We start from the raw sequence: 17,376 nt of genomic DNA, 5'->3' as shown, positions 1-17,376 counted from the left end.
ACTGTAATCAGAGACTGCCGTTGTTGTAGAGGCTGAGCCAAAACAATCATACTCTCATTAATCAACCACCCTTTCAGTGCTTTGTATTGGCCTGGAAGCAGTTCTTCTTTAATTAAACTTGTAGAAAGAAGTTATGTTGATCTGATAGACCTTTTTTTTTCTTCTAATTCATGGGTTATTGCAAAGTTCAACATAGAAGTGATAAAAATATCAACGTTTTCCTTGGCAGCTTACATCAATATGGTTATTGCATGCTCCAGGACAGATAGAATCTAATCAGTCTTCAAATCTTAGCAATAATGTGTTATAGGCACATGTTAATATCAAAAATCAAAACAAAATCCACCTTCAAAGTAGTGTACTATTTTAAAGAAAAACTCTAAAGAGGGAGAAAAGAAACAAGCAGAAGAAATAGATTTATGTCAACTTCTGTATGTATCAGAAAATATCAGAAGCACTGAGAGGTGCAGTGACTTTGTAGCAGCTGCCTTCTCTAGACTTTGCATTTCATAGAGTCTAATCATCCACCATTGATGACAGTCTAAAATCGGTACTTGGTAGGAAAAAAATGATGTAAACAAGTTGCAGAATACTTCCTGAACCTATGACTAGACAATGCAATGCTAAGGTATGGTAATAACTTATACCAATGATAATAAGTGTCTCTGTACCAGTTTGAATCCAGATTATGCGCTTGCCTTGTTTCATTGCAAATGGAGGAGATGATCAGCTATTGCCTGAATGGGAAGGGCTCCTCACACGTAACTATCTGCAACACTGCTGTTTAGTTTCCTACCATAATCAATGGGTTTGGTTATCAGAATGAATCAAATTGAGGATGCAGTTCATCTAACTCCTACCTGATTATGCTGTTTCTTATTGGAGGAAGAGATGAGCATGTCTATGTCTCAACTGACCAGTTCTGTGCTATCTGTAATGTGAGGCTGTGATGAGCTGCTCAAAGAGGCCCTCCAGTATATAGGCAAAAGAAGAATCCCATTAAAGTCCTGCTCATTCCAAAACTGTGTCGCAGAAGATGCTGGAGTCCTGGAGTAGGCTCTGGCTCAGAGGACTGAGTGACGTGGCCATGCTCCCAAATCCTTCTGCAGACAATGTGTACATGCATCCTCAGCACACCCTTCATCAAAACTTGGCATTCAAGTGATGCCCACCACAGCCATAGAGCAAGAACTGCCTAATGCACTCAGGGACATGGTTTAGGAGTAGACTTGGTAGTGTTGGGTTAACAGTTGGATTGGATGGTCTTTAAAGGTCTTTCCCAACCTAAATGATCCTAAATGATACTAAAGTGGTATGGTAGTTCTTTGATACCAACTACAGCGCAGGTGATGTAACTCACACTAGCATATGCACTAATGGAAGAAAAATAGACAATCTCCCCAGAATGCCATAAGATAGAGTCATTGATGTAAAATTATTCTCACAGAAGAGATGGTTTCCTACTTTGTAGAAAACTGTTTATATAGGAGAGCCCTGAGACCTCTCAGAGCCCTCTCATGAATCAGGGCCCATGTGTGATGAACAAATTTAAAAGGCCATCTTCCTCCTGAGGACAGTATCTGAAGAAGTTCTAAAAAACCACAAGAAAATGCACTAATGAGCTCCAGATTTCAAGGAGGACCCTTTCTAGGACCTCTCCTCTAAATATTTCGACAAAATAGATTGACAGGGTATTGGATATGTGTCCCAGTAATTCACAATGGCAAGATCTTGGAGGATACTTGTCAAAAATGAGACCCTCATTGTTGAATCTACTTTAATTGCTGAATTAGTAGCATTCCTTACATCCGTTAATATTAATATATGTGCATACTATTACAATTCATGCATCCATAACTACATCTCATCACAACACCATGTTGGGAATGTGTAATTTTTACCATAAATTCTGGCCATTCTTCCTGCTTTAAAAGTCAGGCATGCAACCTGGCTTTGTCTCAGCTGTGATCATTTTCTGGTCAAGACATATGCGTAACTTTAAAATGTTTTTTTTTTATCTTTAAATGCCAGAGTATTTCATTGCTGAACTTCTCAAATCCCAGCTATATAATTAACTCGTGAAAATGATCCTTATTCCATTATAATTTTTCACTTAGAGCATCACCTTCTAAAATATTTTTCCCCCATCTTTGGTTACTTTCAAGTCAAACTGTTAACAGCAAAGACAACATTTTCTTCAGCAGTCCATTGCCAGGCAGTAATTTTTGCCTGTCCTAAAAAGCAGCTTATCTGTGATCCTGAGCCTTAAAATCAAAAGTTAACAAGAACTGCACTGGTCTTTTTAGTAATACTAGGAGAGTATCACCAGCAGTGTCAAGCTGGAGAAAAAAAACAGCAAGTTAGTCAAGCTGGCCTGCATAAGAAATTAGGCTTGCAGGAAGGACAAGGAAATCATCTTTTGACCTGAGGACCTGAGAAGTGAGATGTATTTACAGACAAGGCTAGATTAGCTTCCCACGTGTTCTCAAAAAAAGCAGAAAAAAAAAAAAAGATCAAGAAAAATTACTCTCAGTTATGCATACAACATATATAGTGGAGCAATGCAATTATTAATCTGAGATTGTTGAAGTCATCCAGCCAAGTTGTAGGGACTGACAGAAGACCTTAACTGAAGCAGGAGACATTTGACGTTCAAATGGTAGGAAAGAAACCTCTGGAATAAGGACAATGGGGTGGTAGCTGAAAAGTGATTGAATGTGATTTGAGAGGCAGGATGTAAATCTGAATGAAAAAGTGACCCATGGCTGAAAGAAGAGATTTCATAGAAACACAGAATATCCTGTGATTCAAGGAACCAATTAATTTCCTCAGCTCCAACCGCTGAATGATATAATACCTTCTATATTTAAAAGGATTATGTTTATAGAGAACTAATCAACAAATAAATATTATTCATCCCATTTGTGTCTAATGAGATGCTTAAAGAAGTGTACAAGTGAACAAGGTACAAACTCCATAATATTCCATTTCCATGCACAATCATTTGTCAGACCTATAACCAGAACAAACCTGACTTCAATGCTACATGACACACACCCTTCAAAGAATCAGTTCCAGAAAGGACAACTGCTAATTATTTCCAAATGTTTTGCTAGGGTTTCTATCTTCAAAACACTTTGGATAACCTGGGTGATGGAATGATTCATTTCTGGTGTTCTGTCAGTCACTGGGGTGAATCCTTTCAGGCCAAAATAACACGTGTAGTTACACAAATCACTGGCCTTGGTGGGGCTCCTCAGAGCAGGCAGCAATGCAAGATCAATGTTTATAGCCTTACTTTAAACTATGCTATTTAAGGCAAGATGATTTATCCTGTCAAGCTAAGGACTGATGGTAAAACTACTTGAAGATAAATCATTGCTCAAGTATGTTTAGTCAAAAAGATGAACCCAGCAAACTCCCCCGTTCTATAACCTCTCTTAGAAATGATGACAGATGTCAGAGATGTAATAACTAACTGCTCACACAACCTTTTCTGCCAAAATCAGAAAAGCAAAAATCAGTCAGGTTAGTCTATCTGTGAAGACATGTCAAATCTAGTGAGATTCCGGAATATCCTGCTGGAAAATGTCACTACTTATTATCTCAATAAACGGATGAAGAAGATATATCTGTCTCCCATGACTACCAATGTTTTTAAGTCCATTGTTCCCAAAATAATTCTTGGTCCACATCATCCATAATTTCTGTCATTGGCAATAGGGGTTAAACTGAAGATCAAATACAAAACAAAAAATTTTTTTTTTTCAGAAAAAAATTTCTGAAAATATTTTCAGAATTTTACTGCTGGAGGAAAAAAATATTTCAGGAAAGACAGAGCTTTTCTTCTGGCTAATACAAAAGAAACCCCTCCAAACAAGTTTTCTGAACCTTTAGCTTTCTGCAACCAAGTGCAAAAAATCTCACAGTCAAACTTGATGTTGTTTACTCAGCTCTGTTTCCCATACTAAAACCTTGTACTCTAATAAAAAAAAAAAAAAAAGTTTTATTTTTTCTAGTCTTAACCATTACTGCTATAGAATACTAAGTAACTGGTGGATTCAAAGTCCAATATTAACTCCAGTCACCTGTATTTCCCACCACAGAAAAGGACTGTTTGGCCAAAATACATTTCTGAAAATTGTTAACGCAAGCATACGTCAGCATGTATGTATTTATGTAAGTGCTTAGAAATTTTGGTTCAATTGATTGGCCATTACACCCAAAATCTCCCACAGAAGAAAAATCCAGGAGTCTTTTTACACATGGATTCATCTTTACTATTTGCTTGGAATTCTGTGCAAATTCTCTCAGACTATTTAGATTTTGCATTAAACTAGATTTTCATACTATGTCTCTTTTCACCTATCTACTTTTTCTGATGTATTCCTTCTCTCATAGTGCAGAATCTTTCACTGTATTCAAACAGTAGATAGAATAGATTTCTGCAAAATCTGAAAGAGTTAAGGCAATTTACCTACAGCACCCCTCAATATTTATCTTTCTGCATCGTTAATGTTTCCCGTTCTGTTTGACCTGTGTATTCATTCCCTCTTCCCAGAGGACAATGATACCAAAATCTCTTCCATAATGCTACAATAGCAAAAGCATGTTAAACAGATAGAAAATACATAAAAATTAGACACATACTTGCTCATATTAACTTGATCTCTATGTACATCTCTAGCATCAGGTTTGATTCTTTATCATTTGTTAAACTGTTATTTTTTAATACAACTGATATTACAGATGCTGTTATTCTGAGCTGATAGTGCACAAAAGGTATGACTAATAATATCTTGCATTTATTTCTTCTAGGACCACAGAACTGTTTAGTTAACAGATGTTTGCCAAGTGGTCTCAGGAAAACCTCCTTAGATTAAGTTTTACTTACCCAGTCTATTTTATCCACATTCCAATATTTTTTTAAGTCCCGGAACTGCATTAGCATCCCCTTCAAGCCCACAACAATAATGCTTGCTAACACACACTGCAAAGACATAAACACAAAAGCCATTTGCAGAGTTGTTAGTGAAAACAAATGCTGTTTCTTTAATTTAGCAGTCAATATCATAATTAAATTATAAAAAGAACTGGTAGGTGTTTAGAAAATGGGATAAGCACAGGTGTCCTTGTGACGGCTGCCAACAGCAACAACCACCCTGTCCCCTTTTTTTAATGTGAAGGCAATCTACAGGCTACCTAATTGAGAGAAAAATGACAGAAACCTCAGGACTACTCAAGACTCTTCCATGCATCACCAGATCAAATACATCCTGCCACAGTCTGAAGGACTCAAAAGCAAGTCATCACTCAACTTCTATGCAGTGAAGAATTACAACTCACTCACTTCCTTTCCTTCCCCTAGAGAAGGCCTCTAGGGCAAGGGTCCATTAATTTTGAAGCAAAAAAAAATTTTGTTGTTGTTCTTTGACTCAGGAAGGAGGAGGAGATGGATGAAGAAATCATCTAGAGCCAAAAAGAGTGGAGTACAAACTGATGGACTTACAGTGCATGGACGGGGCTGAAAAAGCATATTAGAAGAGAAATAAATTATCAAGAAAGCAAAAACCAAAAAGTATTTTTAAAATATGGGCAGAGAAGCCTACAGGAAACTGGTCAAAATGTACATATAATCCATATGAAAACAAATGAAAGTAGGGAAGAAGTATGGCAAAAAACCCAGGACATATTGTGCACCCTTCTTCAAGTGTCCTTACTTTGCATGGTTAAAATAAGCTATAAAAGGATCTGTGTTTGAAAAGTGAGAACTTTCATGACACCATGTAGACAATAGCACAAAGCAATTTTAAAAAATAGTTGAGTTAAAACTTCGTGTACATACATGGCAGAATTGTGGATAATTTTAGCATTGTATTTAGCAGCTTTGACATGCCTGTAGTTAAAATTAACTATTAATTTGTAATACCAAAAGCTAGATATAGCTTATGTGAAAAGATACCACACTGCTTTAAAGAGTCTTAGCATAGATATATTCCATGACAGAGATATAAGAATACTTTATAATCTTTTTGTAATTAAGCTTATATCACTATCTAAAATAATTTGTGTCAAATTTATTTGAAAAGCAAAATTGTATATCATATTCATATCTGGAGAAATATAATGAATCTTCATTAATTTCTACCACACTTTTTCAGTTTACAAATCCACAGCAACCCAGGTGTATATTTTTCATGAACTACATGCCAAAAGTAAGTAGAAGAGAAATTCACTTCTATATGCTTCCGTGATAGCCTATATGTGTAACTATGTATGTTTAAAATCTATATGTCTTATGCTGTCACCTCTGTACTTTATGATTTTCAGATTTATCATGTCCTTACTATTCTTTTGGCCACTGAAATTAAATAGAGCTGTTTTAAAGGTTGCACTGTCTTATCCTGCAAGAAACTATCGTTAGAAAATGTTTGACATAATCTTTACAAAGGTTAAGTACCATACCATAGGAAGCCAGTACAGCAGAGGTCCAATTGTGTAGATCACCCCAAGAATTAATACACAAGAGATAAGGCAAGCCACCTAAAACAGTAAACAAGAGTTGCAGATCATTCAATCTAACAACAACAAAAGCAACAAAAGAAATTGTGAAAAAGATTAATTTTAAAGTATTGTAGACAAAGTCAAGAATCAGATGTTGAAGGTGTTAGCTATTAATGAATCTGTGGATTGCAGGTGCATATAATTTCAATTTTAATCTCTGATTATTACCTTTAATCAACTACAGCAATAACATAGTGAGAGATCTCAACATCTGTGCTTGACCCTGCTGCCAGCACACTGACACAGACCAGAGCATCACTTACACATTTGGGTATTAAATGGAACGTGTGTGTGCAATGTCTCATCCCAGAAGTTTCTCAGCACCCACTGTCATTCTGCAACTTATTTATAGCCTTGCACCCTATGTGGTACTAAATAACAGATCTGTCATAGCACTAAGCAAGAATTATGTATGCTATCATTTTTTTTACAAGAGAAGACTTCTAACTTCTTTTGTTGGGATTAACACTAAAAGAAAACTATTTTTAAATGAGAAAACACTAACAATTTCATTTTAATATCAGTGTATTTACTTAAGAAAATGTAGGTGCCATTAAAAATAGATATTAAAGATTATAACTAATGCAAGTAATATAAATTCAAAAAAATATATGGTCTAATAATTATACATGTCTTCACAGTATATATGGTATTAATCTGATGGAAATGACAGTAAAATTGCACTGTCCTATTCCGCTGTGAGTGCTCACTGCGTACTTCTGGTCTTATAAATATACAGTTCAGATTCACAGAAGGTTTTTGACGATAAGTAGACAGATGCTCACTTTATTTTTATATTGATAATATGTTTCTTTACTAAAATAATTAGGTTTCATTTTAAGAGACAAGTTGTTAAAAACAAAACCAGACAAGTTGTTAAAACACTAGAAAATTAAAGTCATGGTGTACTTAAAAATACCATCAAGAAGGATAGACAGAGTGTTTACATAAAAAGGGACAGAAAATCTGCTGGTAAAGTCACAAGGAACTTTTCCCTCTTTCTGCCTTCATAAAGAGCAAGAAAAAAAGTGTTGATTCTATTTGAAGAATAGTCCATGACAGAGTTCCTCACTTCTCTTTTCTCCCAGGAAAATATATCACTGAGGAACAAATGACAAAACTGCAATCCAGGTATAGCCATTTGAGAAAAAAGGGCTGCTCTGTGCCCCTGAAAGGCTCTTTGCATTTCTTCCATGTACTATGCCAAACTGACTTCCCTCAAAGTTAAGGAAAGGATTCTTTTTGCCTATAACCTGACCAATATTGATAAGTGATGATCTTGTCATCTCCTCATTCTGTCTGGACAGCCACAACGGAGAGCATTAAGCTGATGTGTTGCTTTCCAAGAAGGCAGGGGAGAGATTGTTATGCCTAATAATATGCTCTCATAGTGCTAAGTCATAGCCATACTCTTAACTTTTAGACACAGGTACTGCTATACTGTGAAACCAGTGGACAAACCAAGCAGATTTTTATTGTGTGTTTGCTGTCTTGAAATAAAATTATAGTTGGTTTTTTGGTTTTTGGTTTTTTTCATTTAGTGTATTGAGTAACTTTTTACCAGGGTCTTTCCCTACCTGTACCAGAACCAAAGTGCTCAAGTACCCCTTATGCCTCAAGGTTATAGGTCTGCAGGTTACCTCATATCTTCCATGGAAAACCAGTACAGCATGATGCAGTCCAACTGCAAATTGTACAATCAGTACATTAACCAATTACAAAAGAGAATGTCTGTGAGGATGACAGCTCATTGTATGATATAAAATTCAACTAAAATACACGAAATAACTAATAGCCAAGTGGTAGCTAAAATATTTGCATGTAAATACTTTTCAAGATTATTATTTGATTATTCATTATGATTAAGTGAGTTCAGAGTACTCTGTAGGCTAATTAGTAATTATTTAACATGTAGATTATTGGAGTAAAGCCCTGTATAATTCCTTAATAATGTGGCATCTGCATGAGAAATAATTGCAAGGCATGGTTGAGGAGAAACTACCTATGGATTGTGTTTAGTCTTGTACCTCATGAACTTTTTCCTTGCAGCTAATGTCCTTTATACAAGACAAGGCAAGAGAAACACCTATAAAATGAAATTAGAATCATTGACTCATAGAACTGTTAAGATTAAAAGAGACCTTTAAGGTCATCAAGTTCAACCATCAACCCAGCACCACCACCATGTTCCTCATTAAACCATGTCCTCAAGTGCCATATTCACACAATGTTTGAAAACTTCCCGGGATGGTGACTCTGACGTTACTCTGGGCAGTGCTTTACAACCCTTTCTGTGAAAAAAAAAAAAAAAACCCTGATATCTAGTCTAAATCTTCAACCTAGATCAGCCTGTTGGTGTTTCCTCTTGTCCTGTCACTTGTTACCTGGGAGAATAGCACTGACCTCCAAAGGACATGACGTTGATCGGGCAGGCTGCCACTGAGGGGGCCCTGAGTTTCAGAGGAAGAGGCAGTGCTCTGGGGGTGCCCCAGGTGGTTTGTCACCTCTCATGCTCACAAGCCCAGTTTGGACAGATGACAGGCTGACAGGGTCACAGTTATCATTCTCAGCGATTACAGCCCCCTCTTTCCTGAGCCACTCTAATAACAGCTTGTGGGTTTTGATTCTTCAGCAGGAAACAGCAACAAACATCCTCAAAAATCTAAATGTCATCTCTGTGGGCTCAGTGTACACTGAGGGATAGGACAAGCACACCATGTCACAAGGTAGAAGCTGGGAGATTACTTGTGGTTTTTTAACAAACAGCTCTAAAGGTCACTTTCATTTTTTTTTGGAAATCAGATAGAAGATAAATTAAATCAGATAAATGAAATGTGATTTTTTTTCCTCAAGCTTCAGTTTAGATTGTACCATTAAATACATTAAGCACCATTAGAGGGCACTTTTGTTACAAGGCTGACAAATTCACATAAACTGAAATGGTTTTTATGTAGTTTCCTCCAGCCTGAAAACACAACTCCTAACTTCATTGCTGCCACAGACCCTACAGCTCATATTGAATGAAACAGGTAAAAATAAATTGAACCATTATCTTTCCTAGGATGACATCACTGATCAGATGCAATTTCTTGCATCTTGTTAAAAGTGACAGAGCAGTGGCATTGCTAGGACAGAGGAAGAGGGAGGCTAGGGAAAAACAGCAGATAATTGCAGTGAATAGTATCACAGCTCTAATTCTCCAACGTACTTCACTCTAAGCCTGTGTTTTTTACAGCCTGTGTTTTAGAAACACCTTACCTGTGTTTTGGCACCCGTGCTGTATAAAAGTGCCGTCCGTCCCATCGCTGCAGCACTTGGTATGCAAAAGAAAAATGAAGGAATCACGTTGCTGAGGCCATGAGCCAAAAATTCCTGCAAAGTCGTTAAATAGAAGATGTTTTTTCCCACTGTGCTGTCATTTCAACGCCTCTTGCCAACAAAGGAGTCCCCTATGTAAATATCAGCAATGATAAATGATGGACACATTTTTAAGGGAAAAAATCCCACAGGTACATGACAAAGGGTTTCCCAACAGAATAGATCTTCTCCTGTCTCAGAACTAATTTGAATGGTAGAGCTGTTGAACCAGATTCATGAAAGGCAGGAGGGACATTTTCTTCCCATAATAAATGCTATGGCTAAGTTTTGAAGATTAAGTTCAACCAAAATATTTACATCTTGATCCATGTCTTCTTTTTACTGGCCAGAGCCCCAAGTACTGGTGTCTGGAAACTGTCCAGATCATTTCTGGTGTGTGACTCACTGGAAAAAGACAGCCACTGATCTCTTTTCCTTTAGAGCACGTTTTAGTGAAACTGAAATATAGTAGCTATACTATGTGGCTGTAGCATGCTGTCCTTCATCACAAATGTATTTGGTGTTTGTTCACAGTCAAAATGCAGACATGTCTGAACAAAGGATTCGTAGAAGAAAAAGTGGAGAAGCCACCTTGTATGTGCGGCCTAAGAAGAGCAGTGTTTTCTAAGGAAGTGTTCCACCATGGCCACCCAGCATCACAGACCTTAAGGAGCAAGTTAGGCTGCTGAGGAAAATGTGTAGGAAAATGTTTCTGTATCCAGCCAGGAAAACACCAGCTCATGAGTTTTTGTTCGCAGCACAGAACAGCACCCCCTTAAAGCTCACCCAGCAGCCTCACACAGCCCTGAAGGCAGCACAGCCACACCACCTCACTGCCCTCCTCTCACGGAGGTTCTGCTCTTTTGCTCCATTATTTGATGCAGACGTACACAGTTTCCAAGACTTCAGTAACGAACCTGTGTAAGCTACAAGACTTCCAAAGGCACAGAAAGACACACAGGTTGCCATGGAGTGCCTTGAAACAAAGCAGTGTGTCACCCTGGAGTCTGACCTGCATTAAGCTCAAAGCATTCTCCCTCTGCTCCATAGAAACATGGCTCTGAAGCATCAATGGAAATTCGTGGCCCAATGTATTCAAACCGAGAAATATTTTAGAGACCTCAACAGACAAGAGTGTTCTCACTGTGTTTTCCAATGGCATACGAGTTGTAAAGACAGGACCTGATGTAGCAAAACCAACCTGAGTAGACAGGGTGTTCAAATAGACCTCCAGCTGCAAAACAACTGTTCTTCATTCAACCCTCTGTCATTTATCCCAAACCACTTAACATAAAGGTGGAGGCAAAATTTTCACACAGTACTAGTGGCAGTTATCTGAAATTGAGCCTTTCTTCCCACAGTGCTTGAATTAGCATCTCCATGGATTTCCAGCAGGCTTGTAGTTACCCACCCACCATGACAAGCACTGTAGTAGTGTAGAGACAGCCCACTTTTATTTAAGCATGTCCTCTGCAAAATGGAACTTGGAACAAAAAGCTCCTGTGGCTGTAAGTCTGGCAGCACTCTCTGAACTCACTCTCTGTGAACTTCTTAGATACAAATAAACCTTTATTTCAGGTGAGACTTCTACTTTGCGTAAATATAAATAATTTCTTATTATAACATCAGAGGTAAGTCCTGGGGCTATAAGTACCTGGGTTTGGTTTAGAATTGCTTTGTTTCATTAATGGTGGCTGATTTAATATCGTAGCTTGTCTATAAGAGCTCAACTGCTAGAGGAGAAGCTGTCTCATCTTAAAGCAGTGAAAAATGCATTAATACCCAAATGCTGCATTGAATGTAGCATTACAAGGTTATCCTGAAGGATGAGCTTCCCCAAAAGGAGCAGTTCAACCAATGAGGGCATTCTGCAGAGATAATTTAAACAAAATTTGGGTGTTACTGTAAACACTAGAAGGTATCAGGATGCTATATGGAACATAACTTTTCCTACTGGGCATTCATCTATAATACTTTCCCCAAATGGCTCAGTGACACTAAAGAGAAAGAGCTTTACCTGGTTGTCATCCACAGTGTATTTAAACTTTTTAGCAGAGCCCTGAGCAAGAGCTAGTGAGGCTACATAACCAACCAGTGCCACTCCAAAAGCTTCAGTGACTACTTCAGGCAGGACACTCATGGGTGGTGCTTTTGGTGATGGCAACCTATAAAAATAAAGACAGTATTTTTAAAGACAGTATAAAGACAGTATAAAATTTTAAATTTTTAAATTTTTATTTAAAGACAGTATAAAATTTTTGCAAAACTTGATACATATCTATATGTATCTATATACAAGTATATATGCAGTCTCTATATACCTGCAATTTATGTGAATACCACAGAAACAGTCTCTGCAGGAACAGCTAAGTTTTGTATTACATGTAAGGTGACACTTTTCAATATTTTAGAATAATAAGATCTCAGTCTGTTGGAAACAGCAAAAGAGAATTTGTAGAAGATGAAAAAGCTTCAGATGGAGTATTCAATTTGAAAATTTCCATTTGAGAAATTATAAAGAGATGTTGATAAATTAACTCCACGACTGACAAATAAAATTAGCAACCATTCACCAGTTTTGTAATGTTCAGTAGAAAAGACTACTATATATTTCCTCCTTTTTTAATGTAATTGGCTTTCTTGTAAAGTTAAATTTAAATCTTTAAAAATTTTTTTATTCCTATCGGTTACTGACAGTACAGACATTTATTCCATCTAATGGGGATTGCAATGAAACTACTGTGATGATATCTATGCACATATAACTTGTTAACATGGGATTGAATTGTGAGAGAGTGTTTGAGGAGACAGGAAAAAAACAAAATAGATTTTTACCGTTTCTTATTTCAGAAACTACTTTGGTCTTTTCAGAGAATGTTCTCTGAAATAAAAGTATGTAAAAGCCACAAGCTAATGAACCCACATTACCCTTTTGGAATATTTCCCACAACTTCTATCCCGTAGACGTATTCCATGTCAGCATAGTAGCAAGCAATGGATGTAGCAATTATCTATGGATTCAAACAGAAAAAGATGTTACATTTTTGTTGCTTCTGACATAAGTCCCTATTATTGCCATACCTAAGCACACGGCGCTGTTCATACATTTATCCTTAGATCAATCCAGTAAAACAGGTAAGTATAATGTGTTTGTTTTGTTTTGTTTTTTTGTTTTTTTTTTTTTTTTTTTTTTTTTTGCAAATGTGCAAGAGAATCAAAAGAAAGATTTGGACACAATAATGATGTGAGACTATAGTGCAGTTTGTACATTCTGTGTTAATGAAAGAGATTTTCATGCTCTCTGTAAAGCCTCAGGAACCTTTGCAATCTGTGTCCAAAGTCCCTCTGTTCAGCACCTGCCCCAGAGCACTGCCATTGATCTAAGCAGCTTAAAGTAGTTCATTATTTAGGTGTTCCTGAGCAATCTGATTCAGCTGATGTTCTCAGCACATCTAATCCAGGCTGGCAGTGTTGACTTCAGCACAGAACACAGCAGAAGATGTGTCTGCCTCTTGTTTTCATATTCTAGCAGGTACAAATCTTGCAGAGGGAGTATAAAGTTTGACTCTAAGGAGATTCAAATTCATTTCCTGTATTTTAAATGAGATTAATCCAAATAGAGCAGGGTTCCAGTCTGCAATCCTTAGTTTGCTGCTAGATTTTATTCAATATTTTAAAAAAGGTAACACTGAGACCAGGACCACACTACCTCCTTTTCCAGCATTTTGCCCTTTGTAGTTTTTTTGTTTTTTTTTTTTTTTCCCAGCAACAGAAGAGTAATTGCAGTAATGCACTCTGAAAACCAACTGTCCTTCATATTTTGTATTTTCTTTTAGAGGCTTAGAGAAAAACAGAAACTTTCTAAAGGTGATCTGGTGCTGGTCATTTGACTACAGCTTAATTCTTTAAGCAGGAGTTTATAATGAAATTGCTAATTTTAATTTAGTCTATACCATGTTAAAAGAAAACATGTTAGTAAAATGACAGAAAGCAATAGCATAGCTATTTAACTTTGTTGTAGATAAATCACAAGCAACATCTAAGGCACAACTACCCAGCATAAGACTTGCTTGCAGTTACAATATGCCAGTAACTTTTTATTTTCTATTTGAAACTGCTTACACTTTAACATTCTAGGCTTTATGTTCTTGTGATTATGTAAAAAGTAGTAAACATAAGAAAAATATTATACAAATTGTGAGCGTATGTAATGTCTTTCTTATTTATTAGGCCAAACTGTTTCCTGTTTTTACATTTAACTTACAGCCATGAAAATCAGCTGTCTGTATAAGTGGCAGGTGTGGGTGTGGGTAACTATAGACAGCACAGTAAACTTCAGCAGATTGAGCCACTGAAAGCTTAGTAAGAAAAAGCCTGATATATAATTTTGTACTTACCAAAAGTAGATCGATGGGCAGGACAACTTTAATGTTTCTGTGAAATTTCTCATTCAGTTCTTTAACAAGGACAAGTACCACAATGCTCAGCAAGGAGAGAAGTAATGCCTCCAACTGAACTGATCTGATATTCTCAAACACATAGGCATAAATCTACAGTGAACAGCAGATAACAATCACAGATCAAAAAATATATTGTGAATCACATGCCATCAACTTCAGACAAAAAATGAGTGAGAGCTGAATCAGTGCTGCAGGAGCTGAGTCACTGGACAAGTTTACAAGGAAGAAAATCATCAGTTTACCACTTATGGACTTTTGAAAGCTAAAAACAAAAATACAGTGAATATTTGTATATATTAATTTAAAAATTTCTATTGGTAGAAGCAAGCTATAAAATTCCAATAAATGTGATATGTTTCCTTTTCTTTTTCAGTCTCATTAAGTTCAGTGAAATAAATGAGTATCACATAAAAATGTTGAGAAAAGTTTCTTGTGCAAAGGTTTATTTGTAGTGGCCATAGTATATAACATCTACCAATGCTAGTAGTAAAAGTTATTTCTGAGGAAAAAAAATAATTAAAAGACAGAAAAGAGGAGAAAAGAGAAGAAGAGGGGAAAAAGAAAAGAGAAAGAAAAATGCAGTAGTGGCTGGATGGGCAGAGATGCAAAAGGAATCTTCAAGATGAGCATCCTCTTCAGGGCATCCTCTGCAATCTGTGGGTCATTTTTCCAGAGTAACGTTTTCCCAGAGTAATTTCGGCAGGGCATCCTCAGCCCCCCTTTGGTTGTTCTTGCCCCTTACACAGTGCTCCATGGAGCATGCTTTGGTCGGGTCCAGGTGCTGCACACACTATGTGTGCCAAGCTTGCACACATATGTTACTGGTTTTTTAAATAACTGAAGTTGTCTGCTTAGCCCTGTTTGCTCTTTTTCTGCTCACTGCAGAGTTGAGAGGGAAAGAGGACACCAGGCAAGAGCTATGGAGCTCAGTTTTTCAGCAGTTAATATGTGGTGCAATAAGCTGTAAAACAGGTTAGAAAAATGTGGTTGGATCTGTGATGAGCAAAAGAAATATGGTGCTGAATTATAAGGAACATGCAGAATAGAAATACAGAACAGGAATAGAATGACCAGTGGTGATGAGAAACAGAGGTCTTTGATGATGGATACCATGTTGTAAGTAACAGATTCAGAAGAATGGAGCTGCCTTTGCACCAGCACAGATGACACAGTGACCTGTAATTTTTGCTCTATGCTGAATTTGTGGGTTCAGGAAATAAGGCATAAATCATTACAGTAGTACATTAACAGAAAGTAATGAAAAAAAATTACAAGTTTGCTGAAACAGAAGGGGTGAAGAAAGTTAAAGACCATCTATCCTGATAAATAAAGAAATCATGAGATCTCATCACAACTTGTTTTTGGGCCTCATGAAGAAAAGCAATATTGCCTGAAAGAACAGTAAGCCATAAAAATGGATACAATGCACATGATTACTAAAGCTGTAAGGGAAAAAAACAAGATAGGCTCAGTCCCTTGAGTTCTGCATTTAAATTCTGGGAGCTATTGTGCATACTGAAATATAAACCATGGAGAGAAAAGAAGTTAAGATTAGGATGTAGATTTAGACATTATCACAAATAACTTTTTTTTTTAAAACCCATCATAACAGATAATAAAATAAAGCAAGTGAAACTTGAAATAATAATAGCAATATTAAAAAGTAGCTGTTTTCTCTGGCAGTGACTAAGAAGACCAATAAAATAAATCAAAAGTGACACTTTAGTTTTATCAAAATAAAGATTAATAATTTTCTGCTACAGAGAACTTATTCTCAAATACATGTATAATGCCAACAAGTTTTGACAGTTTGGAGGTTAAATTAATAAATTTATATTGGACACAGAAAAGTACTAGAAAAATTATCTTAGGAAAGAACCTGTTTTAGCAGAAAGGTAGTCGATATGATGATAGAATTTATTTCTACTGTTCTGATTCTGCCACTCATTAAAGAAATGATGCTCATATTGAAGAATGAGTGAATTAAAATCACTTCCTGATTTTTCTCTCTGAGGATATTTTCATAATCTAGAAAGGGAAAAAAACCCAACCTAAATATGGTTTCAGAAAAGTAACTTTCCAAAAAGAGCCAATGTAGCCCTTGGAGTTTTGATTAAGGATGCACAATATAACCCAGCACAAACATTTCTCAGAAACCAGGAAAATACTTTAAAGTCAAGTTGTTAAGTAATATGATCTAGATATGTCTTAAATCTGAAGAATAGCAATTAAACCACAGTTTTTAGCCACATATTGCCCCACTGTAATCAGAAAATATGTGTATCTTGAGTGGCTTGGGACTAGATCTGTACCCATAATTTTCCAAGAATGCATTTTCAAGTGGGCAGAAGACTTGGCTCAGTGCCCAAACAGAAGCTGTGATTAATTAAGACAAAAGGAGGCAATCTGGAAAACCGTGCCCACAAACTCACCAAAGGCTGAGCTAGGTTTAAGGTGCAGTGGCAAGAAAAGGGAAGAAGTGGGTTGATTCCTACTTGGTGAAGCCAGAGAGATGGGATTTGTTCTGAAATGAATGCTGGCTATTAAAGTGTCAGCATTAGCTATCTGTGTTCGTGGCATCAAATCTAGTTTTGCTAGACAAAGCGAGACAAAAGACTGAGTGAACAAATAAATTTTTAGTGAAGAAATGTACACAGGCTTCAAGAATTTTTGTCTTTCAAATTAAGTAAAAAAGACATTTCCATTTAATTTTAAAAATACATGGCCAGATCTTGTAAACCTTTGCCATAGGTTTTTCAGACTTTGCAAAAAATCTTTATATGAATTGCCTAGTACATCCTTTGGTGTTTCTTTCAATCATACTCTTCTGTATGCAGTCTACATCAGACAATAAATGAAAAATAATGGAACTGCCAACGCTTTGTAGATCATTTGAATTCAGTAGCCCAAACAGCCCTTTCCCCAAAGTGTCTGTAGCACACCAAAACAATTCTGGCAGTAATATATTAGTATTAAATTAATTACTGCATTAGAC

The 17,376-nt window shown here is 36.6% G+C and overlaps 1 protein-coding gene across 1 annotated transcript in view; it reads right to left on the bottom strand.

Annotated features, from left to right (window-relative positions):
- Positions 1 to 17,376, bottom strand: part of SLC26A7 (solute carrier family 26 member 7) — a 63,831-nt gene that overhangs the window by 16,847 nt on the left and 29,608 nt on the right. Inside the window, exons 5-10 of the mRNA XM_041412867.1 lie at positions 14,319 to 14,471; positions 12,850 to 12,932; positions 11,939 to 12,086; positions 9,823 to 9,936; positions 6,466 to 6,543; positions 4,895 to 4,990 (exon numbers count right to left, since the gene is read on the bottom strand). Of these exons, the coding sequence (XP_041268801.1) occupies positions 4,895 to 4,990; positions 6,466 to 6,543; positions 9,823 to 9,936; positions 11,939 to 12,086; positions 12,850 to 12,932; positions 14,319 to 14,471 (672 nt within the window). The remainder of the gene's footprint in view (positions 1 to 4,894; positions 4,991 to 6,465; positions 6,544 to 9,822; positions 9,937 to 11,938; positions 12,087 to 12,849; positions 12,933 to 14,318; positions 14,472 to 17,376) is intronic.

This window comes from Onychostruthus taczanowskii, unplaced genomic scaffold (assembly GCF_017590055.1).
Source record: "Onychostruthus taczanowskii isolate IOZ18803 unplaced genomic scaffold, ASM1759005v1 scaffold4, whole genome shotgun sequence".
Classification (NCBI taxonomy): domain Eukaryota; kingdom Metazoa; phylum Chordata; class Aves; order Passeriformes; family Passeridae; genus Onychostruthus; species Onychostruthus taczanowskii.
The sequence above is the reverse complement of the archived record's forward strand: the minus strand, read 5'-3'. Positions and strand labels throughout refer to the sequence as shown.